The sequence below is a fragment of the Armigeres subalbatus genome, chromosome 1, assembly GCF_024139115.2.
Source record: "Armigeres subalbatus isolate Guangzhou_Male chromosome 1, GZ_Asu_2, whole genome shotgun sequence".
Classification (NCBI taxonomy): domain Eukaryota; kingdom Metazoa; phylum Arthropoda; class Insecta; order Diptera; family Culicidae; genus Armigeres; species Armigeres subalbatus.
In genome coordinates this window covers 260,761,895-260,778,211 of record NC_085139.1, presented here as the reverse complement: position 1 = coordinate 260,778,211, position 16,317 = coordinate 260,761,895, and the positions used below count along the sequence as shown (strand labels likewise).

At 42.3% G+C, this 16,317-nt stretch overlaps 1 protein-coding gene across 1 annotated transcript; it reads right to left on the bottom strand.

The window, feature by feature from the left end:
* Positions 1-4,579: 4,579 nt before the first annotated feature.
* Positions 4,580-8,845, bottom strand: LOC134207268 (uncharacterized protein K02A2.6-like). Its single transcript, XM_062682990.1, has one exon. The coding sequence runs from the start codon at positions 8,843-8,845 to the stop codon at positions 4,580-4,582; it is 4,266 nt and encodes a 1,421-aa protein (XP_062538974.1).
* Between the last annotated feature and the right edge of the window lie 7,472 nt (positions 8,846-16,317).

The following is a 16,317-nucleotide window of genomic DNA, read 5'->3' as shown; positions in this document are numbered from 1 at the left end:
AGTGTCACGTTCCGAAGTGCAACAGTAAGATTAGTCATAATAAAACTAATCCACCGATTTCTGGTGATCTAATAACATTCCATCGGTTTCCGTCGAATGAAGCGCTGAAAAAACAGTGGTTGAAATTTCTGGGATAGAACCTGAAAACAAATACCCATAATTTGTTTATTTGTTGCAAGCACTTCAATGTATCGGATTTCATTGAGCCTACTCCCAATATCGCCGAAACAGCGGAGGCGGCTTAAGGCAGGAGGTTTGTATTCATAAATATTGCACTAGAAACTGCAAACTTATATATTTTTTAAATTTTAGCTATTCCAAGCGTTCGAAATCCTCAAAATTCAAAAACATCTAAACATCAGCGAGGTCAGAAGAATGTCAGCGCGCGCATAGGATTCGGTGGTCAATCCGCGAGTCAATGTGGTAACGACTCCGGTGTATCTATAGATGATTCTCTTCTCGATGATTCCGGACATTATTCCAGTGGAGGGTTTGCATCAGATGCGACGCCAGAAATGACATCATGCGAAGCAAGCGAGATGAAAATGCGGATCCAAGAGCTAGAGGAACAGCTACGGAAGAGAGATCAAACAATATCGGTTTTGCAGGAGCAAAATATTCAGGCAAAGAAACGCGTTGCTGATTTAGAGAAGCTGAGTCTTGATTTGAAAGACGTTCAAGAAAATCAGATTATTGCAAAATCTCGAGAAATGTTGTCATCGAAGTTGACCAAAAATCAGACGGATTTGTTGTTGGGCATTAAAAAGAGAGTTAACTGGAGCAGTGAGGAGTTATCCAGAGGATTTACTTTGCGATTTTTCGGTTTGCCTGGTTATGAGTATTTGACCAAAAACCTTGGCATGCCTTTTCCTCGATCGAGTTGTCTTCGACAGTATGCATCCAAAATGGATATGCGGCAGGGATTTTTGAACGAAGTGTTGCAGATGCTAAAAGCAAAATCGCAAAGCATGTCCGAATTAGAAAAAGTTTGTGTGCTCCTCTACGATGAGATGTCAGTAAGTGAAGTGTATGAGTACGATCGAAAACATGATGATGTTCTGGGCCCTCATACCAAAGTACAGGTAATCAATTCCTGAATGATTTTCGTTATTCATAGTTATACAACAAAAAGTTATATTTTTTAATTTTTTCAGCCAATTTTTCAATAATATTGTGTTTATTTATAATATGATTTTTCTCTTTTCTTCAGGTCATGATGATCAGAGGTCTGTTTGGAGATTGGAAGCAGCCTATTTATGCGTCCTTTGATGTCTCGATGACAAAGCGCTTGTTGCTAGAGGCTGTCAGCAAATCGTATGAAGCTGGGTTCGAAGTCGTAGCTGCCGTGTCAGATTGCGGTGGTGGAAACACTGGTATCTAGTTAGATGTCAATTTGGAAGTTCAAAGAACATTTATTATTCATCCAAAAACGCACCGGAAGCAGTATCTGTTTGCGGACGCTCCGCATGTTTTGAAGTTAACCCGAAGCTGGCTTATAGACACTGGATTCTCATTATCCGACGGGACAGTGATCAAACATACACTTCTATGGAACTTGGTAGCCAAAGGTTCTACAGAAATTTCGGACACTTATTTTCTTAAAGAAGAGCACCTGACGTGTCAGAGGAGTCAACGGCAAAATGTTGGATGGGCTGCTAAGCTCTTATCTCGGAAATGCGCCGTGGCGCTTCAACGAAGAGTTGGTACTGCTGAAGCCAAACGGTTAGCAGATTTCATTCTTATCGTAAACAACTGGTGGGATATTATGAATTCTCGTTGCCCGAAAGAAAGTCAGGTTTTGAAAAGACCATATGGATTAAACCGTCGAGAGCAAGATGAGGCGCTGGATCTAATGGTGGAGCTCATGAAAACTGCTCTTCCGACGAATAAATCTAGCATGCAGGTATATTTAAATTTGTTTATAGCTGTTTCGACTTTAAAAAAATGTTCTAATGAAATTCATGAAAATCCTGAAAAGTAAAAATATTCTAGGGAAATTGTTCCCATCTTCAACTCAGTGTAACGAAATCATCTCAACTTGAAACAAAGAAATAAAGCGCCAATTGCGTCAGCTTTTTTGTTGACAGGTGTGTATCACCACTGAAAAAAATCACAAAAATAATGATCAAATCAATTTCCTTTTCACTTCTTTGTTTTTTTTTATAGAATAAACATAAAAGCTATGAGATGAAGAACTGAAACAGTTTTCCTATATAATAAAAAATGTATCAAACTAAATCGTATGTATCACTAATTAAATATAACTTTTTATTTTCTTTTCAACAGCTTTTTCAAAAGGCCATTTTAATGTCGATTTTTTCGCTTCGAGGATTATTTGACGATATGAAAGCAAGGTTTGGAATTAAATATATCATGACCGCGAAATTGAACCAAGATGCTCTTGAAAATCTGTTCTCTATAGTACGTACGCGAGGCGGAGGTAATGATCACCCATCTCCAATGCAATTCTTAAGACGTTTAAGAGTGATTATACTTGGTAAAAGCATACAGTCAGTATCATCAGGCCAATCTACAGAAGACAGATGCTCAGGTGAAGAATATCTTGTGATGGACGTATTGAACGGGTATAAGCCCACTGTAGCCACTGGGAACTCTTCTGCAGATGCACCTGGTGAATTAGAGAATGACGTCGACTTTAACGAAGTGTTTGCTGAGGACCAAGAATGTGATTCATATTTTATTACTGAGCAAGATGGCTTTGAATATGTCGTTGGTGCTGTTGCAAGAAAGTTTCGTGCAAAATACCCTTATGTTGGAGATTATACCTATCGACTTCGTGATCAGCATGTCAACTTAACTGATTACTCTTTACTGGATCACGACTACGCTTATCCTAATAGTTATGTTGATCATCTCTCGTTGGGGGGCTTGACTAATCCATCAGGAGAATTCATGCAACAGGCGACAGGATTCGAAAGCTTCTTTAAGAGTTATCATAAGGACAGCATTTCTAAAGATAAGGGAATAGTAGCAAAAGTAGCTAATCTTTTATTATCCAAAAATCCAGATGTTCCTGCTGAAATCGTAGAGCATTTTATACGACTTCGCACCTATATCAGAATCAGCACTTTGAACAGGAAGATTAAGGAGGCCAAAACAGCTAAAGCTTCGGTTAAACGTTTGTTGAAACCTGCCAATAAACCAGCAGAACCGACACAGAAAAAAATGCGAAAAATTTTGATATGAATTTGAGGTAAATAAATAAAACTCTTTATTGCATATGAAGTATCTTACCAAAATTATTCAATTTGTTTAAATTTCAACTCTAAATCTTCAATAAAATACTGTTCAGGTCTCCACTTGGAAGCATTGTGTCATACAAATGTGTTTACTACCAACAAGTGAATGACCACTGAGTTTGAAAAAATTCGCAATGGCTTCCCCATACGAAATATTGGATAAACCCGAGGATAAACCCCACTGTTAACAAAAGATTTGAAAACTAAAATAGCGGAAAGTAAATTTGCCAACATAAATAAATGTTTTAGCACACACCGTATACGCACCGCATACGTTTTCCTGAAATTTGTATGATGTTGCAATTGCAAACTATGTAATTACGATTTTTATGAAATGATAAAAGAGTATCTTGATGTTGTTCACTCATTTTCTTTTAAAATCATATCATACCACGTAAATACAAGAATCCTCGTAATCTGATCAGCGTAATGGATCGAGTAATGGATGAAATGGATTTAATATAGCAAAATACATCAAAATGGGATATTTTTCAAAATTATTTTTCACTGTGTTAAATAAAGAATTCTTTTATCTATAATATGTAGTTTTAATATGGTGCATTTTAATTCACAGTCACAGAATATAGCAAAAAATAAATAAAATTCCATACAAATTCTGAAAATTTTCATAACTATCTACCAATACTAATGCAAGCGCATGAATAGCATACCTTTAGTAACTGTCAATATACGTTGCCGTGAGACTACCAAAGTTGATCACAATTGATGAATAGACGCCGGGTTGGTATCGGGCCTCTTTATTGTCGATGACAAAGAAAATAAAATATGAGAACAATACCTAACTCAAAAGAAACTAAATAGTGTGGTATAAAAGCCAACTTTCCAATTGTTTGTTCTTAAGAAAAAATGCACTACAAGAAAAAGGTACACCAATCATCCAAAAAAATGTTCAGCACCATACAGACAAAAGCGATTCTTTATCACGCAACTCTGAACGACAAAATGGAAGAAAATACACAATTTAACACCACTTTCAGAATACGAGATGACCCCACACGTTTTTGTTTTTTACAATGGCGATAAACTTATCAATTGTTGCGATACGTGATATTGTTCGGTAACGACTCGCGAATATGATTAAAATATAACTTTATTTTCTAACAGTAACGGATTAAAAGTTAACGTGGTTTACACGAGCCGACGATCGCACTATTCTGACGGTTGCCAACGACGAATCGGCGCATACCAAAACGCTTGATGACATCTGTCACAAGCTAACGGCTGTTAGCGGTAGAGCCTCATTGGTTTCGGTTGCGTTCGACATTGGGATAGGGTTGTCCTCCCAACACCTCCCCCTGTTAATAAAGGCTGTACGGTTCGTACCTCACAGGCAGCCTTCGGATTCTTGAAGACTGACGAGTAGGAATCGATTGTTGCTGGGTAATACTCTGGGGAGTTCGTTGACGCTGTTGTTGAACTGGTTGCAGGTCCTCCAGTAGATCAGCCGGCAAAATTGCTTGACTGCTTTCCATTTCCGGCTCAAGTGTGGTGTTGCGCAGACCCCAACTGTCCAAGAGTATTGACAGTGGAACCTCCATACTTGTCGATTCACTGTTGCTTTCTGCGTTGTTCTCATGTCGTGTTCGCATTTGGTTACAATGGGATCGTATCAAGCATTTCTTCGCAGGGAGCCAAATGTTATACATTACGCCACCAATACGCTCGATTACTTTGCCCGGTTGCCAAGTCCACTTATTTGCTGAGTAAACCTTAGCCCAGACGAGATCTTGAGGAAGATAATTACGAGCCTTCGTACCGTGTTTGCGGTTGAACTGCATCTCTTGGTCGTTAGTTGGCTTGTTATACGGCGTTGGTGGTCGAAGTAGTTCCAAGAATGTTCGCATCGGCCTTCCATACATGAGTTCTCCTGGCGATTTTCCATCCGGAGCACTGCGACAAGGTGTTGATCTGTAGCACAGCAAAAAGCTATCGATTGCTTCGTCAAGGGTTTCCCCCCCTGCGGTGATTTTCTTTATTGATCGTTTGAACGTATCTACAAACCGCTCTGCAAGTCCATTTGACTGCGGGTGGTATGGAGCAGTTTTTAGATGGATGATCCCGTTTGTTACACAAAACGATTCAAACTTTTCGCTTGTCAGTTGAGTCCCGTTATCGGTAACCAGAGTTTCTGGCTGTCCGTACCTTGAGAAAATCCCCCGGAGCAGTCGTACGGTGGTGGCTGTAGTGATGTCCTTCGTTCGAATTACTTCCGGCCACTTTGTGTAGGAATCAACCAGAATAAGAAAGAAATTCCCGTCTAAGGGACCAGCATAATCCAAATGCAATCGTTGCCATGGCTTGGCTGGTTTGGGCCACGATGCTAGGTTGGTTTTTCGGTCTGTTTTGGCTACACTTGCACATTCGTTGCAGGAACGCACAAAATTTGTAACGTCAACGTCGATGTTTGGCCAATATATATGCTGACGAGCTATGGATCGCATACGTTCAACACCAGGGTGTCCTTTGTGTAACTGAAGAAGCACTTTCTTTCTACAAGCTAACGGAATAACTAATCTTTCACCATACATGAGGCATCCATCGACGACGGAAAGACATTCACGGCGTAGGAAAAACTGCTGGATTCCAGGATCAGTGATGGTTTCTTTCTTTGATGGCCAATTTTCGTTGACATAGCGGATGACTTGTTGTATGCAGGAATCACTTCTGGTTGCCCCCTGAATAAGCTTGAATGAGAGGGGGAATGTTTGCAATGTTTCATTGATGATGGTTCTAACATTGTGCTCTAGTTCAAGTGAGGCAATCACGTAATCTTCTTCGGGGCGGACATGATTATTGATGAGCCTCGACAAGACATCGGCATGACCGAAACTGTCCGTCGACACGTAGTAGATTTCAAAATCGTAGAGTAGAAGGGTAAGGGCCCACCGCTGGAGCCTGTTGGCTGTGTAGATAGGTATGCCCTTTTTCGAACCGAATATTTGCAGAAGCGGTTTGTGATCGGTCTCCAAAATGAATTTTCGCCCAAACAACATTCGGTGGAACCGGGTTACTGCAAACACGAGCGCTAGGCCTTCTTTCTCGATCTGACTATAATTTGTTTCAGCTGCACTCAAGCTCCGGGACACATGGTAGATGGCCTTCACGGTTCCGTCAGGGAACCTGTGAGCAATGCGCGCTCCCAGACCGACAGATGATGCATCTGCCGAAACAATGATGTCCATGGATGGATTGAAATGAGTAAGCAGCAGCGGTGATTGTAGCAATTCCCGAAAACGGTCAAAAGACTTCTGACAGGCGGGAGACCAATCGAACTTGGTATCGACCTTTAGCAATTGATCCATTGGCTGCCGGAGAGTACGCATCTCCCTAACATATTTTCCATAATAGTTTATGGCGCCCAGATACGAACGTAGAGTTGAAACATCGTGTGGGGGTGGCATGTTGATAATAGCTGCCACCTTATCTGGGTCAGGTCTAATGCCTTCTGCATCCAGTATTTGACCTAAATATTTCACTTGACGCATCCCAAAACTGCATTTTTCGATTCGCACTGTGAAACCGAATTCCTGTAGGCGAGTGAGCACTTTTTGCAGATTTTGTTGATGCTCCTCCTTCGTCCGTCCACCAACCAAAACGTCATCCAAATAACCAACGGCAAAGTCGAGACCAGCAAGCATATTGTCCATTATTTGCTGAAAGGCCCCCGGAGCGGATTTCACACCGGGTGATAATCGCGTGAACTGATATAGACCTTTGTGGGTGTTAATGGTGAGAAGTTGCTGGCTTTCTTCATCGACTGGAACTTGTAGGTAGGCATCAGATAGATCGATGTGGCTGAAATACCTACAGTTACTCATTTTCGAGAAAATATCTTCGGGCAATGGTAGAGGGTAGCAATTCGATTCCAATGCTGAATTCAGGCCTGTTGAGAAATCAGCGCATATTCGAACCGTCCCGTTTGGCTTTCTGACGACAACAATCGGGGCTGCCCAATCGGAAAATTCAACCTGCTTCACGATTCCCAACCTTTCTAACCGAAGAAGTTCCTCCTCCACAGCACTTTCCATACTGTATGCCACCGGACGTTTGGGCCGAAACACCGGTTTGGGGTCATTTTTCAGCATCAGATGAACAGGAGTTTTGTTGCAAAACCCCAATTGCGTGGTGAAAACGTTAGGGAACTTGGCACGAAGATCTTCTACTTGCTTAGTTTGCTCGATGGTCACTTGGTTGCAGAACGATGCAATTGACTGATTCCACAATCCAAACATGTCCATCCAATCAATGCCCACAATGTCCAGATGCATATTTGGAGCGGCGACGTAACACTTACCCGACTTGGTGACGTTGTGTAGGGTAATGCTACAGTATAGCTCCGAAATTAAATCTAGTGGTTCCCCCGACGCTGTTTTCGCTTGACAAGATGCTGGTTTTACTTCAGGTCGGCCAAGCATGATCCATGACTGGTGTGAAATGATGGATACATCCGATCCTGTGTCCAGTTGCAGGCGGAGCGGGACATCGTTTAGCTTGACATCGATAAACTTCCGACCACCGCTGATTTTCTTCACTGTTACTGTTTTTGTTGACTGATCACGCTGCTTCTTCTTGTTTTTCCTTGGCTTCCACGAATTTGACGCACTGGATGAAAACTTTGATGAGAAACAGGAGCAGTATCCTTCTCTGTGCCCTTGCTTTCCACAATCACGACACTTGTGATCACGGAACCGACAATCTTTGCTAAAATGCATCCCGCCGCATGACCAGCAAGGTGTTTTGGGTTGATCACGGGAAGGACTTTGGCTGTTGGACCGATGAGGTTTGGACCGCTTGTTGTGCGCAACGAAATTTACTGTCGACGGGTTCTCCACAAGCACAGTGTCCTGCTTAAGGTTCACCAGGTTGTTGCACTGTTCAACCACTTGCTGCAGAGTGAGATCTTCTGCTTCATTTAACTTATTGATAAGACGCATTCTGATCTCAGCGTCTTGTTTCGATTTTAATCCACACACAAACGTTAAACACTTAAACTGTTCTTCGGTCAACTCAGACAATTTAAAATCGACACAGCACTTGTTAACCTTGCATGAATAGGCAAGATAATCTTCACTATCTTCCTTGGTTGTTTGGAGACAGTTGTAGCGCCGCCGAAAGATGGATACAGTTGCACCAAAGAGTGCCTTCAGCTTTTCGACTGTCTCAGCGAAAGTGAATTGCCGAGTAGTTTTTGGCAGAATAAAGCTGTTATAGCGTTCGTGATCAGGTGGGCTGAGCTTGCGCAGGAGTAAACGCACTTTCGCAGCATCATCCAACTTCGAGGCATCTCTATCAAACAGATCACTGTAGCGGGAAAACCAGGCATCGAATGTATTACCGCTCTCTTTGTTGTACATAAACTCCACCATATTGCTCGAAAGGGAATCTAGCACAATCTCATCGCGGGACAAACATTTGATGGCGGATTGAGTAGCAGCCAGTTGTTGCGACATTTGCTGCATGAGTGCTTGCTGGTTACAGAGAATCTGCACAATGGTGTCTGTGACGTTGCTCGACCCTTGCTGACCTCCGGGATGTGGTGCACTCCCGCCATTGTTAGTAGCCATCGCACAACTTTTTTCTCCTCTGCTACAGATCCACAGAGAACGCCTTTTCTCGGGATAAACGCGCGACTTTTTAGCACGAAATAACTACCGCCTCGTCGCCACTGTTGCGATACGTGATATTGTTCGGTAACGACTCGCGAATATGATTAAAATATAACTTTATTTTCTAACAGTAACGGATTAAAAGTTAACGTGGTTTACACGAGCCGACGATCGCACTATTCTGACGGTTGCCAACGACGAATCGGCGCATACCAAAACGCTTGATGACATCTGTCACAAGCTAACGGCTGTTAGCGGTAGAGCCTCATTGGTTTCGGTTGCGTTCGACATTGGGATAGGGTTGTCCTCCCAACATCAATAAAAACCAACTCACGCCGAAAAAATCACGCCAAAAATGCTCACAAATCTCACGAGCGGCTGTGAAAAAACGGTAAAATGGTAAAATTATCTCCTCGTCGCCACTGTAATAGCTTACTGCTATCGAAAAGTGTTCTTTGATTTTAAATTAAAACGTCTGAATTCTGACGCAGAGTAAAGCTCAACCCTTGTGAAAGCTCAAGCTCAAGTGAAAATGAAAAACGTGCGTATATGGTAAGCGACTACTAACGAATGAAAGAAAATTTATTTTGAGCAGAATGATTGTGAGTTAGTGTGTGTGTTACATAGTGTGTATTGATAATGTGAAACACTGAGAAAAATAGTTTAATTTGAATTGGCAATGGTGCCACACGGTTGTGTAGCCCATCACTCCTCCTCAACGTTGTCAATTCATCGTCTCTGTTGGCTCCTTCACACCGATAGCAGTACGGTGCCTTTCCAGCTTCACTCGGTCTAACGGCTTCGTCCGCGAGATCCGCTTCCATGAGCTCAGTTGGTATGTAGCGGAGATCGATTGCTCGTTGTTGGTGTAGATTCTTAGTGTAGGCGTATTTGGTGTCGATGTCTGTAGAACGCCTTTCTAGGCGCTCCGATTCCACGATTCTAATGCACGACTGGTTGTCTTCCCAAACGACAATAGGTGCCTGCTGGTTTTGATGTAAATCGTTGAGCAACTTCCGGTACCACATAAGCTGTTGACAACCGTCCGCCAACGCCACGAACTCCGCCTCTGTCGAGGACAGGGCGACACATGATTGCTTCCGTGTTCCCCAGTCGACAAGACCTCCACCGAACTTCAGCAGGAAACCCGAATTGGATTTCCTATCACCTTCGTCGCCGGCCCAGTCCGCGTTTACGAATCATTCAATTTTGCCGGATCCGGAGCCCTAATGCAGACGATTGTTTTGGTAGCCTTCAGATACCGAAGGACTCTCTTTGCTTCGGTCCAATCTCGGCTTGACGGACTAGTGATTTTTGTTCCCAGTAGTGACACAGCGACACTGATATCCGGCCGAGTATTAACCGCGATGAAGAGCAACCAAACTGCGGTAAGATGTGTTTGTAGGCAATTGGTCCTCCTCCTTTTGCTTAAGGTACGCGAAGTCGATTGGTACTTTCGATGGTTTTGCTTCTTCGTGTCCAAAACGCCGAATCAGTCTTTCGATGTAACTTGTCTGGTCGAGGGTGTAGTGATCACCGCTTTTTTTCAACACGTATTCCGAGGAACTGCTTTAACTCACCGAGGCAGGATAGTTTGAACAGTTTCTGCAGTTGTTGACGTATCTCATCGAATTCTTTGTCCGAGTTGCACACGACGACTATATCGTCAACGTATATGAGTATGTAACTTTGCTTCCAGTTGTGGTTCCGAATATACAGACATGAATTACTTTCCGCTTGTTTGAAGCCCATGGATTTGAACACTCCTTCGATCTTTTTGTTCCATGCTCGGGAGGATTGTTTGAGCCCGTAAATGCTGCGTTTGAGGTGGCACACCATGCCGTCGTTGCGATCGAAACCGGAAGGCTGTTTCATGGATTGTACGACAATTCCCCGAATAACAATTCCCCGAATGCAATTTCCCCGAATAACAATTCCCCGAATGTAACATTTCCCCGAATGCATCTCCCTTCTTTTTGAGTGCGGCACAAGGCGATGGGTATTAAGTAAGTCATGCGAGCAAAGGCGTATGATTACCGATCCGGAGGTTGCGAGTTCGATTCTCGATGCTTCATGGTGGGAAGCATTTTCGGCTCCTTGGGCACAATGTATCCATTGTACATGCTACACAAGACATTCATGCAACTGGCAGGTACCGGAAAGCTTTCAATAACTGTGGAAATAATAATAGAACACTAAGCTGAAAAACAGGGGCCCTCCTTAGCCGTGCGGTAAGACGCGCGGCTACAAAGCAAGACCATGCTGAGGGTGGCTGGGTTCGATTCCCGGTGCCGGTCTAGGCAATTTTCGGATTGGAAATTGTCTCGACTTCCCTGGGCATAAAAGTATCTTCATGTTAGCCTCATGATATACGAATGCAAAAATGGTAACTTGGCTTAGAAACCTCGCAGTTAATAACTGTGGAAGTGCTTAATGAACACTAAGCTGCGAGGCGGCTCTGTCCCAGTGTGGGGATGTAATGCCAATAAGAAGAAGAAGAAGAAGTTGAAAAACTGCCCAAGTTTCAGATAGAATGTAAAGCCATTGAAGATGAAGACAATGCGCTGAAAGAAGGCAATGCTTTCTTTGAATGAACGCATTTGATCTGTATAAAACGAAGTGAGGAGATAATGCTTTCTTTAAATTAATAAGTTTGCTCGGTATGATGAACGCATCTGCCCGGTTTAAAGCCAAAGGAATGTCTTCTTAAAATGAACGCGTCTGTCCGGTATAAGACGACGGTAGGAGATAATTCCTTCTTTAGGTTATAGCATCGCCCGGTATTAGGGGAAATAAAGTGATAATGTCTTCCTCAAATGAACACATTTGACCGGTATAAGGCAAAGAGGATAGATAGCCCCTTCTTTAAATGAACTCGTTTGTCTGGAATAAAGTGAAAAAATAAAATAAAACAACGCCTTCTTTAAATGATCGCATCTGTCCGGTGTAATGAGAATGGAGGAGATAATGCCTTCTTTAAATTAAGGCCTCTCGAGACAGAAATTCTGTCCGCAATAAAGCAAAAAGAGGAGATTATTCGTTTACTGAGCAAGTAGCACGCTTGCCAGGTATAATAAATAATTGATATGAAGCAATTATATGTTTCAAAACTGCTGTTATATTACACCACATTTATCTAAGAAAATGCTAATTTGTTCGACATAACATTCTAAAAAACGGCATTCTTCCAAAGATCATTCTGAAAAAGGTAGAATCCATCAAAAATCACACCGCAAAAGTTACAGACCGCCTAATTATGTATTGAGAAAATGAATTCGGCAAAATGTTTTTCGGTGAAATATGATACATTCAATACATATTGCGTAATAAGGGATCTTATATATTTTTTTCCTTATTCTGGCCAAATTCGCCTGCATCAAAATAAGAGATCAGATTAGTCCTTATTCTCATTCTCAATTAATTCATCCTTGCATTATTTCGAGCTAACGCCTGTTTTTGAAGGACCACATCTACCATTTTCTTACATTGTAAAAATGCCTTCTTTTAAAGAATGCATCACATCCCCTATTATCATATTCAGGGCAGATACATGTTTTTAAAGAACGAATAATAACATTCGGAACATTATTCCGAGCAGATGCATTATTTTTGAAGAAGGAATCACATTCACCATTGCCTCTTTCCGGGCAAACGCATTATTTTTGTTTACAAGGATTCACATCCACCATTGCATTATATATTTGAAGAAGGTATATACACGACTGGAGTTTGATTCCGAAGATAGGAAAAATATTTGTCAATCGGAATTGCAGTTTGATACTATCTTGGGAGAAAAAAAACTACCTTAGAAAACGCTGAACTCTGATATCTTTATAATTCAACAACACATCTTGGAGGAGGTTATATGCCCCATCTACAAGAAAGGCGACAAGCTGGAGTGTGAGAACTTTCGAGCGATCACTATCCTTAATGCCGCCTACAAAGTGATATCTCAGATCATCTTTCGAGGTCTGTCACCATTAGTGAATGAGTTCGTGGGAAGTTATCAAGCCGGCTTCGTTGACCTGCCGCTTGACAATGGATCAGATCTTTACTGTACGGAAAATCCTTCGAGAATGCCATGAATACCAAGTCCCAACGCACCATCTGTTCGTTGATTTCAAGGCGGCATACGACAGTATAGACCGCGTAGAGCTATGGAAAATTATGGACGAGAACAGCTTCCCTGGGAAGCTTACCAGACTGATCAAGCAACGGTGGATGGTGTGCAAAACTGTGTGAAGATTTCGGGCGAACACTCCAGTTCGTTCGAATCGCGCCGGGGACTAAGACAAGGTGATGGACTTTCGTGCCTGTTGTTCAACATTGCGCTAGAAGGTGTCATGCGGAGAGCCGGGTGTAACAGCCGGGGTACGATTTTCAACAGATCCAGTCAATTTATTTGCTTCGCGGATGACATGGACATTGTCGGCCGAACATTTGCAAAGGTGGCAGAACTGTACACCCGCCTGAAACGTGAAGCAACAAAAGTTGGACTGGTGGTGAATGCGTCAAAGACAAAGTACATGCTTGTGGGCGGAACCGAGCGCGACAGGGCCCGCCTGGGAAGCAGTGTTACGATAGACGGGGATACCTTCGAGGTGGTCGAGGAATTCGTCTACCTCGGATCCTTGCTAACGGCTGACAACAACGTTAGTCGTGAAATACGAAGGCGCATCATCTGTGGAAGTCGGGCCTACTACGGGCTCCAGAAGAAACTGCGGTTGAAAAAGATTCGCCACCGCACCAAATATGTCATGTACAAGACGCTTATAAGACCGGTTGTCCTCTACGGACATGAAACATGGACAATGCTCGAGGAGGACTTGCAAGCACTCGGAGTATTCGAGAGACGGGTGCTTAGGACCATCTTTGGCGGTGTGCAAGAAGACGGTGTGTGTGGCGGCGAAGAATGAACCATGAGCTCGCCCAACTCTACGGCGAACCCAGTATCCAGAAGGTAGCTAAAGCCGGAAGGGTACGATGGGCAGGACATGTTGCAAGAATGCCGGACAGCAACCCTGCAAAGATGGTGTTCGCTTCCGATCCGGCAGGTACGAGACGGCGTGGAGCGCAGCGAGCGAGATGGGCAGACCAGGTGCAGAACGACTTGGCGAGCGTGGGGCGTATCCGAGGATGGAGAGATGCGGCCTCGAACCGTGCATTGTGGCGTCAAATTGTTGATTCAGTATTATCTGTTTAGATGTAGACTAAATAAATGAAATGAATTGAGTAGTATGTGATAACTGTATAATGTGACGTAATAAAACACTTGTAGTTTTGTCATCAACCGTACCACACGTATATTGTCTCGTCTCGTGTATTATCACTCACAGTCTTCGCCTTTACAGGCCATGTGTTTTAGCGTTCGATGTCGGTGTTAAGCGTGTCGCTCAGTCCGCAAAAATTACAATCAATAATTCGACAATAGTCACCTCTTGCCTGCCCCTGTAGCTGAGGAGCACTCTAAAAAATCATCACGTCATATTCACGTGAAAAATCACGTAACTGATCTGTCTTGAACAAACGACGATTGTTACGTGATGTTAGTAATGTTCACCTGAAATTCACGTAACTTGTACTAAAAATCATGGTGAATATGTTTGTATGTACTCGTAAACAATTTAAGTGAGATTGTGTTCGTGTGATTGCAGCTTCGGTATTTGCGGAAAAACAGCATTGTAAACAAACTTCACGTCAGATTTACCTGAAAACAAATATGGTCCTCATCCACCATACTTTTCACGTGAGATTGACTTGACACTCACGTACGAATGAATGACACATAACCTAAACATATTTAGGCTTCGCAGAAGTAAGCGATATTTCAGGTGCAACTAGGCGGGATTTTGAAAAAATATCAACCGAAGTCGGATGAAATTTATAAGATTCGTAGTGATATGGAAGAAGACGAAGCTACATGAAGATAGAAATTACAGTTTTTCGATAGCGTTAATTTGAAATGTTATTCCAGATTTTAGTCTTCCAAGGGTGGACTACTTTTAGAATGATTTTACAGCGGAAATAGCAGCAATTTCCGAGAAAGAATAGTTTCATCATTTCTCAACAAATCTGATAAATTCCATTCGATATTCGTCAGTAACTTTGATTTGTTCTCCAACAGTGTTTTAGCGATAACTTCGAAGCGTAATGGCCGAATGACAGCATTCTCTGTCTAATGATAAAAACATCGTTCTGCATCAAATGCATTTCAACACATCAACATGCGAAGAGGTCTCCGTTTTACGGCTGCGGGCGTCACTAACTTATTTTGTATTCATTAAAAAAAACATTTTTGCAATATATTTCAAACCATGTAGTGGTTGCCTGATTTCATGTAGCTTTCACAAAAAGTTCACGTAACCGGTACGTAGAATTCACGTAAGGTTCACCTGATCAAACACGTAATTACTTTCAAACTTCACGTCATTAGTACTGGAAAATCTAGTCAGATTCACCGGATAAACCACGTAACTCAACGAAGCTAAACTTTGTTCAGGTTACATGTCATTCAGGTCACTCTTACGTGAAAAGTATGGTGGATGAGAACCACATTTGTTTTCAGGTAAATATGACGTGAAGATTTTTCAGAGTGCGGACAGGTTTTGCTTCGTCCAAGTTACTTTTCTCAATTATACTTTTATTTACGATAAATCACCTTTCTGGACCACTGTGCACTGTCGATGCAGATGATACTGTCAGCACATATAACTAAATTAATGATTTCGTGTGTGTTACTTCTACGTGAAGTTAAACGATTTACAATGATATGGAAATGCTAATATCATCTTCCAAACTTGGACGTACATCTTCATGATAGAATTAGAGGCGAAAGTCTAGAATTGATAGTTCCGTTAGGATACGGCAGGCATGAAGAATGTTTTTATAGAAGATTTGAAAGCGAGCGGAGGGCAATATTTGTGATGAGACGGACGCAATGAGAAAACAGAACTGTGCTATTCGACTAAATGCTGATGTCACATTAGAAATTTGGAGACAGTACTCGTCGATAGAAAATCCTTCCGCACGCGATGGCATATGAGCAAGTCAAACCACCTTCCTTTTGTCAGTGGAGATATATCAGCTTCCACACTGATATTCTTCCCTTTCCCTTCATACGGGAGCTTGGCAGAAGGAAGGTCGTTTGATATGTGCCATCACAAATATTGCCCTCCGCTCGCTTTCAAATCAACTTCTATAAAAACATTCTTCATGCCTGCCGTATCCTAACGGAACTATCAATTCTAGACTTTCGCCTCTAATTCTATCATGAACATGTACGTCCAAGTTTGGAAGATGATATTAGCATTTCCATATCATAGCACATATCAGTTCGTATAAGTGATCGTACCACCGTGCCACTATAAGCTACCAGATTTTATAGCCGCCGCCATCGTACATTTGCCAGAGCATATGGGGCCGATGCTACA

Bases quoted from the DNA above. Each gene is read 5' to 3' on its own strand.
- LOC134207268 (XM_062682990.1), bottom strand. From the start codon at position 8,845: ATGGCTACTAACAATGGCGGGAGTGCACCACATCCCGGAGGTCAGCAA.